This window comes from Vespula pensylvanica, chromosome 14 (assembly GCF_014466175.1).
Source record: "Vespula pensylvanica isolate Volc-1 chromosome 14, ASM1446617v1, whole genome shotgun sequence".
Lineage (NCBI taxonomy): Eukaryota > Metazoa > Arthropoda > Insecta > Hymenoptera > Vespidae > Vespula > Vespula pensylvanica.
Genome location: NC_057698.1, coordinates 1 through 14,054, shown reverse-complemented (window position 1 = coordinate 14,054; position 14,054 = coordinate 1). Strand labels below are relative to the sequence as shown.

Sequence of the window (14,054 nt, the reverse complement as noted above, 5' to 3'; positions counted from 1 at the left end):
AACGCGTCATATTATATTATGGAGAATAAATTCTGATCTCGCTCACTTCAAGTTACTTCGACTCGCCACTGCCTGATAACAAAAATGGCGCACATGATGGCGAGATCGAGACTTGGACTGTTTGCATTTAAATATAATAATCGAGTGAAATCGCGAATTTTAGTACCCTTAAAGTATCAACGATTATGTTTCCATACAAACTGGATATTGGATGGTATGCTATTTATAGAGAAATATCCTATTTATATTAAGTATTACCATGAGGTTAAGATTTTCAAACAAATTTTTAGTAAATTAATTCTCATATCAAGGAAAACGTTGTGCGCATTGGACGAGAATTCGAGTTTGTTAGATGCATATGTTTTTCTTAAAAAATTTGGCTAAATACATTTTTATACCCCCAAGAGTGATATTATCATTACGTAGTTATGATTATGCAATCCAATCGGAACTGTCAAGAATATATTTAAAAGTTTATTTTTAATTATTTAATTTAACTGTTCTTATACTTGTAGCAAAGGGCAAGGAATTATTGATGCCGTCGTTATCGCCAACCATGGAAACTGGCACAATCGTTAAATGGTTAAAGAAGGAAGGTGACAAAATTAGTCCTGGAGATGCAATTGCCGATATTCAAACCGATAAGGCGGTGATGGCTATGGAGGTAGAAGACGAATTAATCCTTGCAAAAATTCTTGTAAGAACATTGATTTATCTTTCGATATCCGTATTTTACGTAGGCTTTTTAAAGAAATTTTTTTCCATACATTCTTTATGTATGTATTAGGTGCCCGAAGGAACCAAAGATATTAAAATAGGAACATTGATCGCTCTTACCGTAGAAGAGGGCGAGGATTGGAAATCTGTAGAAATGCCTGATGCTCCTGCGGCTCCTGCGGCTCCTGCTAAATCTCCGACACCTTCTGCTCCTGCTCCGTCGTTAAGTCAACCGACTGCGCCACCCCCACCAGGACAGTAAGTAAAAACCAAGATGAAATATAATTTCAAATAGGTATAATTAAGGTATATTCATGAGAGAAGAAAAGAAGAAAGGTACGATTTTTGAAGAGCCACGAAACGTATTGCAAAGTATGTCTCTTTCAGGCAAAATGTTCCCATGCCTGCGCTTTCTCCAACCATGTCAACAGGTACAATTGTAAAGTGGTTAAAAAAGGAAGGCGATGAAATACAACCGGGAGATGCGATAGCCGAGATACAAACTGACAAAGCGGTAATGACTTTTGAAATGGAAGATGAGGTTGTACTCGCAAAGATTTTGGTAAGTAAACCTAGAAAAGAAAGTGCTGTTCTTATTTATAGCGTAATGTCTTTTCTCCGTTTACGTACTTAATTTTTTATAATAGGCACCCGAAGGTAGTCAAGTGGACGTGGGTCAATTAATTGCTGTTACAGTCGAGAAGGGAATGGATTGGAAACAAGCTGTCATACCACAAGTGCTTAAGGTTACTCCAAGCGTTGCCCCTGCAGTTGCAAAGCCCGACGAAAAGGGACAGTATGTATTACCATTTAATATATTTTCAAGTGTAGAAAGTACATATTACTTTGGTTTGATACGTATCTATACACGTACGTATGTTCATTATTTGTATATAGGGTATACGGATTAGCAGTCAAGCTGTTGCTAGAGGAATATGGTTTAGATCCTAATTCTATCAAGGGCACCGGTCGTCCTAATCGAATTCTTAAAAGTGACGTGCTAACATACATACAAGCAAATAATATAAAAAAGGTTCAACTTAAAGCTGGTGAATATTTTTTTAAGCTGCACTTGTCATCCTTCTTTAAGGAAGCGAAATGTATTTACCAACTCTACTTTTTATTTATACCTCGTAGCTGCCCCACCAAAGGTCGAAGAAGTTAAAAAGTCACCTCCTACGGTACCGGGTCGTCCATCAGCTTACGAAGATATACCCGTATCGAATATTCGAAGTGTTATCGCGAAACGTCTTGGAGAGTCTAAAGTATTTTTCGCTCGAGCATATTTTATATACATCTTGTTCTTTTTTTTTTTTTTTTTTGTGTATCAAATAAATCTTTCATGTGCTAAAAAATAAGTCTCTCTTTACAGTCGAATATACCTCATTCTTACTCGACCATTGACATCAAGATCAACAAACTGCTCGAGATCCGAAATCAATTAAAGCAGGATGGTATAAATGTATCGGTCAATGACTTTATCACGAAAGCTGTGGCTCATGCGCTTGTCGAATGTCCCGGAATCAACACCTTATATACGAAGGATAAAGTAAGCGTACACTCAATAATCCTGCACAATAGAAGATAATAATAAACATTTATAAAAATGCGCAATTTGCTTTTAGATCGTGCGTTCTCCAAACGTAGATATTTCTATAGCAGTTGCGTCTCCTACGGGTCTTATCACGCCGATCGTATTTGATGCGCCGTCTAAAAGTTTAGTAAACATTTCTACGACCATCAAAGAATTAGCTGGAAAGGCAAAAGCTGGAACTTTGAAGCCACATGAATTTCAAGGAGGATCCTTTACGTAAGAATAAAGAAAAGATGAATTTATAACGAAAGATATCCTAATGTAAACGTAAATTTATTTGGAAATTTGCTCTTTCTAGAATATCCAATTTGGGAATGTTTGGTATTAAAGAATTTTCCGCCATTATAAATCCTCCGCAAACTGCCATCCTTGCTGTTGGAACAGGACGCCCGGAACTGAGTAACTTTATAAAAGAACAAAAAAGAAAATTAAGTTAACGACATGTAACGATAATGATAACGTTATATGTTCTTTTAGGTGATTCTTTGGAAGCTATCACCAAGATGATGACAACGTTATCATATGATAGACGTGCCATTGCTGAGGATGATGCAGCTGACTTTTTAGCAGTACTGAGAGCTATGTTGGAGGATCCAGCTTTTCTTGCTATTGGAAAAATCCAAGCATTAAGACATATGAACGATTGAACACGGTAATAGTTATCTTCATTTAATTGTCACTTGATATATATCATCAAACGTTTACATATAATTTTTTTTTTTTCTCTCTTTTTTTTCCTTAGCAATGTACATATAGTAAGGAAAGGAGGACGATGATAAGATTTACAAACGTGTTGCATAAATTTGTAGTAACTTTCAGTAAAATTCGAGTGTGAATAAGTGATCGTTGATACAAGTTGATGCCGTGGTGTCATATCTGAGCTATATTCGAGAAAATATAATTTTACATAGTCTATCGTTTCGATCTTATCACCTGCTAGTCACCAAAAGGTTTTAAACCTTGTGATATTATCATCAAAGAAGAACTTTAATGATAGTCGTATTTACTGCCAAGTAAAGTACAATGATACATTAAATGAAAACTTTTAGTTTCAAATAATTGTAGAAAACTTCATATAGAAGATCAAAAAACACAAGATTTCAAGAGATTGACATTAAGTTTTATATATTTAAAAAATTGCGGTGTGTGTGCGGTAATCATTGTAACTCGGCATTTATAATTTCATTGTTTCTTTTCCAAATCTGCTCAAAATGAGAAAACTGACAAACATAATGATATTTAATGGATTTACTATATGCAGTTTTGTATATAAGTAATTGTGTTTCATATAATAAATTGCTTTTTATGCTCTCTGTGTGTATGTACGTACATACGTACATACATGCATACATCACACAAAAGCGCGCGCGCAATATCACACCCCGTTGATAAGAAATATATGTAATACCGTTGTATGTTTGAAATAATTAAAGTATAGATAATGGTGTTAACATGCAATAAGAATATCATATAAATAGGTTTTAACGGTATTACAAGTGTTTTACCCTTCTCTTTTATAAAACAAGGAGAAGTATGTAAAATTTATGCATATGCGTGGACTTAAATTATAATTTATATTTAACAAATATCATTGGCATAATGTTAACACGAAACCATTGTCTTATATTGTAAATAAAATATTTATTGTTTAATATTTCTTTTCTTAGATGTATTACTATTTTTATAGTAAACTATATACAAAAATATCTGTCACATTAATTAGTTTACGCACGTGATCGATATCACCTATACAAGTTTATACAATATATATGCGTCGATGCAGTAGACGCATAATGGGAACGATGTTTCCTTATTGCACTTGTAATTCAGATTTTGTTCACAACTATCACTGAAATTATACATGCTACGAACGAAAGGTATAGAACGACCTCAAACAATTCTTAACAATTAACACCGGATGGAAATGGAGGATAGGACAAAGCATGATTACTGAAAAATTCTATAATTATAGTTTCAATGAAAAATGGACAATCTTATGATATTTATTTGATTAAAACGCATAAACATTAATAAAATTCTGTAATGACGCATCTATTCATTAAGGCACAAACTCAAAAGTTTGCAATTTTCTTAAACTTCCTAAAGTACAAATAATTCTAAATATAAAATACGAAAGATAAACAACCAGGGAACGGTTGTAGGTAAACCATTTGGTCCTTCATATCCGGCAGCATTAATATAATTATGTTAGAATATAAATTCCTCCTTCTCTACAGAGAGAAAGATCAATGAATAATAGCATGGAAATAAATTCAACAATTTATTTATCACAGTCGTGATTTTTATTGAAGTTTAATACTTAAATTTCTATCTCTGATCATTAGATATTGATTAGACCGATCATTAGTATAATTTTATTATAAAATTGATATATCCTTATAAATATTATCGATATGCGTTACTTATATGTACACAATTATATTATAAAACTTATAAGAATAGGATATATTTGGTTGAGCGATATTATACTCGCCGTGGATAAAAATATTTTTCCAAAAAACGAGCGTATTATCGAGTATGAAAAAATTCTATAAAACTAGTAATATATGCTTGTGTATAACTTTTCAAAAGTACACCCATGTTAAGCAGTACTATTTAATTGTACTATTTAATACTCAGTTAATAATACATCCATATAATTGCAATGTTAAACTGCATTTCAATTATTCGTAGAATGTAATGTATTTCCTTTTAATCGAAATGCTCCTCCTGTATCTTCAAACGTTATATGCTAGAGGATAAAAATAATTGCACTTTGTATTTTGTAATTGAAAAATGTGCAAAGCAAATATTAACAAAAAAAAACACAAAAAAAAAATAACACTCATCTTTATATGTGCATGTTTCACTATTGTGGAAGTATTCTTAACATAAGTACAATAATTCTTTATGATATGAAATAATATATGTTATCTGTGCCTTTGATATATTAAAAAATAACGGCTTATAACATAAAATATAAATTCAAATATATTTGAATATGTAAAATGTAGTGTTAAATATAATCAATATTCGAAATGACATTATATTAATATACACATAAGCACAATTTTAAGTGTTTTTTTTTTCTTTTTCTTTTTTTTTTTATTTATATTTTTATCTTCTTTTTTTATTTATTTATTTATTTTTTATTTTTTCTTTCCTTTTTTCTCTCTTTTCTTTAAATGGCAGGTTATGTATGTAATATATTTATATCTAAATTAAAGAATACATTATAATTGATAAAATACTATGTCGCCACACCATATATGTATATGCACATGTGTATATTGCACATAAAAGAAACTTCATAGTCTCATGTTTGTAAATAACATTTTTCAAAAGAAAAGACAATAATACATTATAAACATTATAAAGTATAAAATATTTGTTATTAAAATTCATGTACTCCTATTGCATTCCACATTTCATCACTCTTAAATCCAAATGCTGGATTTTATTGACATCCATAATACTGTTTTTCGTATTATCATTTTTTCTATAAAGCCAGATTTAAAACGATATATATATATATATATATATATATATATATATATATATATAAGACTGTCAATGGTAAACAATTTTTGCATTAATAATTTTTTAATGTTCCCATTAAGAAAAAAAATTTTTTATATTCTAGTGCCTATGAAAATCATTTGTTAAAATAATTAGAAGCAACATTGTGCTTAACTCGAAATTATAAAAATATTAGTTGTGGTCCAATTATTCAATTATACACTTTATGGAGAATTCTTTGCGCAGCTTGTATCAATGGCGTTAATGTAGTTAATTCTGCACAATTATCTAAGAATGGATGAGAAAGCAACTCATCTGCGGTTGCTCTTTCATCCACTTCCACAGCAAGGCACCTTTCTAAAAAGTTCTGAAATGTAGGACTAAGCGATTCCCATCTTGGAATGGAAGGTTTCCCAATAGCAGCAATTAAGTATAATGCTCTTAGTGCCGTTTCTTTCATATAAGGTGGCTCACCTTCGATCATCTCTATAGCCATTATGCCAAGAGACCAAATGTCGACTTTCTTTCCATACTGTTTTCTTGTCACTACTTCTGGTGCCATCCAATAAGGAGAACCCACCATAGTTTGTCTCTTTTCATCACCATTAATATTGGCACAAAAACCAAAATCTGTTACTTTCACAGCTCCATTCATGCCCAGAAGCACATTATCTGACTTTATATCTCGATGTATGATACCCCTCTTATGTAGAAAACTTATTGCTTTCAAAACCTCTCTACAAACGGCGGCTATTTGTGCCTCCTTCATAACAGTCTCGGTAACAACGTCCGTAAGAGGTCCCCCTTCTAATAATTCCATGACTACCCATAAATGATAATCTAGAAGATATGCATCTAAGAAATTAACTAAATTAGGATGTTGAAATTCTTTAAGAACTTTGATTTCAGTTAATATCAGTTCTTTTTTTGGTTGCTTAGATAAGTCAATATCCTTTATAGCTACTTTCTGATTACTTTCAAGATCCATTGCTACGAATACGGTACCGGAAGCACCAGCACCGACTTCCTTACTTCTGTCAAATTTAAGAGTAGGATTATCTTTTTGACAAATAGATCTAAGTTCGTCGAATATCTCTTGGTCACTGAGTTTCACACAATTATAATCTGTTTTTCTACGTAACACAGGACTTTCTTCCGCTTTTATTTTATAATCTTGTTCTTCCTCCTCCTTCTCTATTTCTTCTTGAAGTAAACTATCATCCTCAATATTGTAAACTTTAAGATCTTCAAGAATTTCTGTCAACGTCTTTTCAATCCTATCGTTTCTATCTATGATATTTTTTGATGCTGGCTTTGGCACTTTATTGACTTTAGGTGGAAGTTCAGGCAAAGGTCGTACTTGACTATCGGTAGAGCTAGCAGAATTGGAACTATCCGAGTCCCCCGACTGATATTTCTTACTCAAGATCTTATCGATTTCTTCCGATTCTTCCTCTATAAGATTCTCGGTGACAAGTGCTTTAAACACTTTCTCCTGTGGTTTACGCTTAATGGAGTAGTTGTAAAACTTGATCGCTTGAAGTGCTGCCGCAGGATGTTCGTCTTGTTCAGACTTCGATATTTGCGTGTTGAGAAATCGTATCCAAGGAAGCGGTAGGCCCTCCAACTGACCAGTTTCAGCATTTTTACTAACGTGAAATTGATGGGAGACGTTCGTAGGCAAGCCTATTTCCGCAACTGTTTCCACATTGCAACTTCTCTTTTTTGAAAAAAACTTGGTTATGTTTAGGCTCATTTTCGCGGGAAATTCCGCGCTCTTTCAGAGTTTTTCCCTTATTTTCTCAAAGTATTGTCAATCGTATTAAGGGATCGGTAAGCTAATACTAAAGGGCGATAATCCTTTCGATCCAGATTATCATTGTATCTTTCACAAGTAACGTCACTTCTTTACCCGATATCTTCACTCGTATCAACTTGTCTTTCTTCTACTTGATTCGCTCCACCCGAATTTTTCTGCGATCAATGTTACCACCGAACGAACGTGTGGTTACCCTAGGTTATTTACCTAGTTATATTCGATGAGATCCAAAATTAAATTTAATTAGATTAAATTAATTGAATTAAATTAAATTAAAATTTTTTACTTATGACCAACTCCTTCCTTATTAGCATTTACGCATAAGATTTCGTTTTTTTCCCCCTTTTTCTTTTTTGTTTTTTTTTTTTTTTTCAAACTTTTACCGATGACAGCCTCTAGAAACATTTGATTCGACGAAAGAAATATCGAAAAGTGTGATAATAAAAAATGTTCGATTAATTATACTTTCGAAATTGTTGATGTTCCCGTTGAGACAATTTGTCGGATAAAATTCTTCGGAACTTTTGGACATGGTAGAAATCGGCATTGCGTTATCGTCGTTCCATTTCCGTACGATAACGATTTTTTCTTCGTGCTTCGTACCTCGCTGTAAGAGAGACGATAGAGCTACGATTATCGAGAAACGCGTTTCATAATCGGATGAAAATCCAAAAGAACTTCGTCAAACGGCACTTTATACCGCGCCAAATGATATTACTAACACGATATTCTCGAAAGATTAACTAAAGCAGTTGTGTCGATACAACGTGCATATGTATGTGCATATGCATGTAGATACAATATTCATAATTACATGTAGTACGAAGTATTTGATATCGTTACTTTAATCTTTCGTGACCTTTCTTACAGTTGCAAAAAACACGATAAAATTACTCGATCCTCTGTTAACTGTCTTTCACGAATACACATGTATCCGAAGGAGGAAAGGTTGCCTTTGAAATCATGGTCGCGATTTTAAAATAAGTTACAGAATCTCAGACGTACGCGTCCGAAAGGCGGAAGAAATAACAAGTGTGACAAGGACGACGGTATACACGTTTTTCGAAGGAAAAGAAAAAATAAAAAGTAATCTAATAGCAAGTAATGTACCATGCGATAAGGAGATCGAGTGCTCTTTTTTATTTTTTAATTATTAAAGCGAGCAATTAAACGTTATTATTATCGTTGATTTTCTTTTTACAAAAAGAAAACTTCGTTTACTCTCGTCGTGAAGAAACGCTCGAAAGGAAATTGATAACTCGTTATTCATCCTTGAAACGAGCACGCTTCGAGGCCGCCATATTGGTTTTAGCAACAACATTTCTTCCTGTGTGAACTTGGCCGTGGCCGTACACCTGCGGACAAAAATGGCTGATTATATTCGTAGTAGTGTCATTTTGTAAGCAGTTGTAAGCAGTCGCAACGCTGCGTGGATTCGAGTACGTTTCGGGACGTATGAGAAGACGTATATGAGAGGAGACTTGGACGTAGACGTCAGTGTCACAGGGTGCAAAGCTTTTCGTCTGCGCGTGAGTGTGCGCTTGCGTGGGTGCTGCGTGTTTAACGCGCGCGTATGTCGTGTGTATGCGTGTGCGAGACTTGTGTGTATGTATGTATGTGCGTGTCTATGGTAGTTCGAGAATTGTTCATTGTTAAAAAAAAGGAGATATTTTTTGTCTTTACGGCCTTTTCTTTTTACGTGAAGATTAATCGATCGTATTGAGGACCGTCCAAACAAATTGTCTATACAAATCTGTCACCTCAACGAAATAAATAATGGCGAATCTGAGACAGACACCGCTAACGTGCAGCGGACATACGAGGCCCGTCGTACATCTTGCCTTCTCCGATGTCACGGAATCTGGATATTATCTCATTTCAGCGTGCAAAGGTAATTTCGAATCGAAGCGTTCTATTTGGACGATTCATTTTGATAACAGTCATCAAATTCTTTACTCTTTTTTTCGCTTTTTACAATCACAATCGTCTCGATCACCTTGGCCCAGTTCCGTGCGTAGAGTACCATGGTTACGCCGGACGACATCTGAATGTTTTACGCCGGATCTCGATCCAATTAAGACTTCTTACATTTCTCTTCGTTTAGAGATTTTATGTTTTTCTTTTATTTCCTTTCTTATAACCATGATTACCCGATTATGTTTGAATTGCTTCAGATGGTAAGCCAATGTTACGACAGGGCGACACAGGAGATTGGATCGGAACATTTGAAGGGCACAAAGGAGCAGTATGGGGTGTTGCTTTAAACCCACAGGCTACAAGAGCGGCAACCGGTGCCGCAGACTTCAATGCAAAAGTTTGGGATGCCATTAAAGGGGAGGAGGTTTATTCTTTTCAACACAATCATATAGTCAAATCGGTCAATTTTAGCTCCGATTCAAATTACTTATGCACTGGCTCTAACGAGAAGCTGGTGCGTATCTATGATCTCAATCAGCCTGAAGCGGCTCCACAGGTAGGAAGGGGTCCTATGCTCTATCTTAAAATGAAATTATATAGCTGCAAATGACGCAACATTATTTTCTTCTAGATTTTCTCAGGTCATACTAGTGGAATTAGGCACGTTACTTTCTTCAAGGACAATACTGCATTGGTTTCTTGCGCCGATGATAAAACATTAAGAGTTTGGGATAGAAACAGTGGTCAAGAAACAAAGAGGTTAGACTTCCCTGCTATCCCAAATTCTATGGAAGTATCTAAGGATGGCAATATCATCACGACGACTCATTCCAACATTGTTACTTTTTGGGACAGTAAAGAGTATGTTTATCTTACTTAATTAGTTTGTGATAAAAAACATTTCTATCGTGTATTTTTGGTACGTGTTTCAAGGTTTATGCGATCGTCTACTATATTTTACCAATGGTTTACATGCGCATGACTCTAAGTTCAATTAATTTCCTTGTCATGTATTTGTAAATTCATTACTAATGCGTCGGTTCACCTTGGCCTGATAGAAAGTATTTCCTGCATATAAATTAAATATCGCGTTTCTTCATGTGTATGGCAGCCTACTTTTTTCTTTTTTGTTTTTCATTTTGTCTTCCTAAAACATTCAATTTGAAAACGAGTGCTTTGCAACAATACTTCACTAATATGCCATTATCTTCTCTTTTTTAGATTAACTAAAATACGTGACTTCACAGTGCCTACCCAAGCAAACAGTGCCAGCTTACATCCTGACTGTAGCATTTTTGTATGCGGCGGTGAAGATTTAAAAATGTATAAATTCGATTACAGCACGGGTGCAGAAATAGGTATGTATTTATTGTAAAATTAACACTGTAGCTTTTCTCATTAAATTTTGTTAAATTCATGTACATTTTTTATCGCACAGAATCATTCAAAGGACATTTTGGACCGGTACACTGCGTACGATTTTCGCCGGACGGAGAACTTTATGCCAGTGGTTCGGAAGATGGAACTTTGAGATTGTGGCAAACAACAGTCGGCAAAACTTATGGATTGTGGCGTTGCGTTGAGCAAGCACCGACTATTCAAGAAAACTCTACTGTTCTTAATAACAAACAAGAAGTTCCTGCCAGCTAAATGCACCTTTCTATTATAGAACCTACGATGACGACCTTGCGAAACGAGAACAAAGGCAAAATGTTAAGGAAAAAATCAAGAAGAAAAAAAAAAAGAAAAAAAAAAAAGAATCTCTTATCCTGGAAAGTGTATCAAAAATTTTTTTCATCTGTAATTTACCATCAAAGTATATTTTGTAAATAATGCATTTCTGGTGAGGTTCCGTATTTTAGCGAGTCTTCGGATTTTCTGATCTTCCAAAAAAGACTAAATGAAAAGAAAAGGACCAAACTTTTATAGTTTATCAATTTATGGAGACGCGGGACATTCATTGATATTTATTATAACAGAAAACCGAAGGAGAGAAAAGAAAGAGGACATTTACTAACGTTGTACAAGTGTCATTATTGCAATGTCACAAAATTAGATAGTGGTGTAATACGGAAAACAAAGGAGGATTAAATAAATCGATTATGCGTTGTTATTTCATAATAACCATCTGTATATAACACAATAATTACCTACATAGAAAACCATGATACGAGTTAAAATGGCAACACAAAGATTCATTATTTTGATAAGTTTTACAATGTAGGAAATTAATTATTTCTTTCCTTTTCTTTTCTATTTTTTTTTTTTTTTTAAATTGTGAATACAGTACCCGTAATAATGTATTATACAATAATCGCGAAGAAATTGTTTCAGTCGACGAGTATTCATCTAATTGTTTGATTGTTTTCAATGATCGCACTTTAGAAAATTTCAAGCAATTATTAAATCATATTTTACTAAAAGTACATTAAAAAATATTTCTGCATAAAATTAAGTCAATACTACACTTTCGTAGATTTTGCTACACATTACCGAGCATATAAACATTTCATTATAAAACATTAGACGAAAAATTAAATTAGATAGGTGCATTATTTTATCATATTGCACTTGAGCTACCACGGTTGAAGATGAAATTGGACTCAAAGTTGAAACTTAATTACGATGATATCTTCGTCGTATGACACAGCTTCTTTCACAACAATCCATCTTTTGGGTTTCATCGGAATAATGATATGTTTTTATGTGGGTATGTACAAATAATCGAATGATATATTTCGTGATAACAACCAAATACGTTGTCAAATCAGTTCCTTAATTTTGTAAAATCTTTTACTCGCACAAAAAGTATTCCCACGCATGCACGCACGCATGTATATGATATATAACAATTTTATTATATAATTATCAATATTACTACAAAGATATTGTATTGTATATATATATTCTTTTTTACATGTGCTTTTGCCAGTACTTTTTAAATTATTCAAACAGTACAGCATACATATATACGCATAGATATATACATTTGCAATAAAATTTTATAATGCTCTATAGCTTTTAGTTGTACTGCTTTTCAAAAATTATATATATAATACTATATATTATATATATTATATATATAATATAGATAATTCGTTTTTACGAATTGATGAGGGAAAGCAGTATCTATAATATACTTATACTAATACTAATACTAATACTAATTCTAAATAACTCTCTCTCTCTCTCTCCCTCTCCCTCCCTCCCTCCCTCCACCCCCCCCCCTCTCCTTATTAAAAGCCTCCCTTTACGATTAATAACGGATGGACTTACAGATATATGCGTGTAGAGTTGTTACATTAATATTATTTTTACCGTACTACATAGTTCCTTCGATTTGCAACTCTTGAAAATCTTGATTGGTTAAAAATCGGCACCTTGGGCGTGAATTACTAAACAGATACGTACTTGTGAATCGGCAGTGGACAGTTTTGCGCGTTAATAGGTTCATACGAAACCTAGAGTGTTCTTAGGCATTTGGTCCATTATTTACAACTTTAGCGCCACCTATAGTGTTTCAACAATCACTTAGCGTGTCTGGGCATCGTCGAGCATCTTTGCGAATACGAATTCTATCGTCAACTGAACATCGTTAGAAATTTATGTGCGCAGTAAACGATCATAAATATCATAAATTATTTATATTTCCATCTTTAATTTTTACTAAATACATAATTACAATTAAGTGTATAAAGTTAATCATTTATATTTTTATAAAACGTAAATATATTGCACAGAACACGTTTAATATTTTTTAAATTAATTCTCATCATAAAAGTTTTTTTCTTTTTATTGATAATCTACATCTTAAAAATTGATAAAGGATTCAACAAATATAATATCGTGCTTCTATCTTCCTCGAAGAATTACATTGCACAATTGACGTAATGCACGACGGTTCATCAAATCTCCTTTTTCTTTCGCTGAATCTGATATTTTGAATTATTTTGTGGCAAGTATCATAACCTCGTTATTTGCAGGTAATTAGAAGATTTTATCTAACGTACATGTTTATTTTATATACAAATCGAATGCCAAAAACGCGATTTTCGCACGTGAATATTCGCTAGTTGTGATTTCGTTTAAAAATACTTGGTTTAAAAAATATTTGTAAAAATAAAATCTATGGAAGCTTTGTATTTCGAATTATCTTGTCTTATTATTGGCAGTATGGGTATTTCTTTCACTTTTTAACGATGTATCAATTTATAATTTGCCATTAATTATACTTCATATATCATATTTCGTATTACATTTGATTTTCGAATACACACGCACGCACGCACGCACGCACGCACGCACGTACACACACACACACACACACACACACACATCTATGTATACTTCGTATATGGTTATCTCCTATACACACACGCAATTAATTTTATGTACTACTAATGAATGTCACATTTTTTAGGCTTCCAAAAGTTATACGTGCTGGAAAAGAACGGCAAACGGATAGAGAAAACAATTATATATAGATAT

The 14,054-nt window shown here is 33.3% G+C and overlaps 3 protein-coding genes across 3 annotated transcripts; 2 read left to right on the top strand and 1 right to left on the bottom strand.

The window, feature by feature from the left end:
* The first annotated feature begins 44 nt into the window (after nt 1-44).
* On the top strand, nt 45-3,966 carry LOC122634150 (dihydrolipoyllysine-residue acetyltransferase component of pyruvate dehydrogenase complex, mitochondrial-like). The gene is made up of 12 exons (XM_043822800.1): nt 45-214; nt 516-697; nt 788-975; nt 1,105-1,279; nt 1,365-1,513; nt 1,615-1,766; nt 1,855-1,982; nt 2,090-2,266; nt 2,343-2,527; nt 2,610-2,710; nt 2,789-2,963; nt 3,054-3,966. Exons 1-11 carry the CDS (start codon nt 85-87, stop codon nt 2,956-2,958), a joined length of 1,737 nt encoding a protein of 578 aa, XP_043678735.1. The 5' UTR covers nt 45-84; the 3' UTR covers nt 2,959-2,963; nt 3,054-3,966.
* Nucleotides 3,967-5,468: 1,502 nt separating this feature from the next.
* LOC122634143 (serine/threonine-protein kinase STE20) lies at nt 5,469-7,883 on the bottom strand. Its single transcript, XM_043822779.1, has one exon. It carries the CDS (start codon nt 7,584-7,586, stop codon nt 6,042-6,044), a length of 1,545 nt encoding a protein of 514 aa, XP_043678714.1. The 5' UTR covers nt 7,587-7,883; the 3' UTR covers nt 5,469-6,041.
* Nucleotides 7,884-9,250: 1,367 nt separating this feature from the next.
* Nucleotides 9,251-11,666, top strand: LOC122634135 (serine-threonine kinase receptor-associated protein). The gene is made up of 5 exons (XM_043822758.1): nt 9,251-9,540; nt 9,824-10,122; nt 10,198-10,427; nt 10,788-10,924; nt 11,005-11,666. Exons 1-5 carry the CDS (start codon nt 9,426-9,428, stop codon nt 11,214-11,216), a joined length of 993 nt encoding a protein of 330 aa, XP_043678693.1. The 5' UTR covers nt 9,251-9,425; the 3' UTR covers nt 11,217-11,666.
* Nucleotides 11,667-14,054: the final 2,388 nt, after the last annotated feature.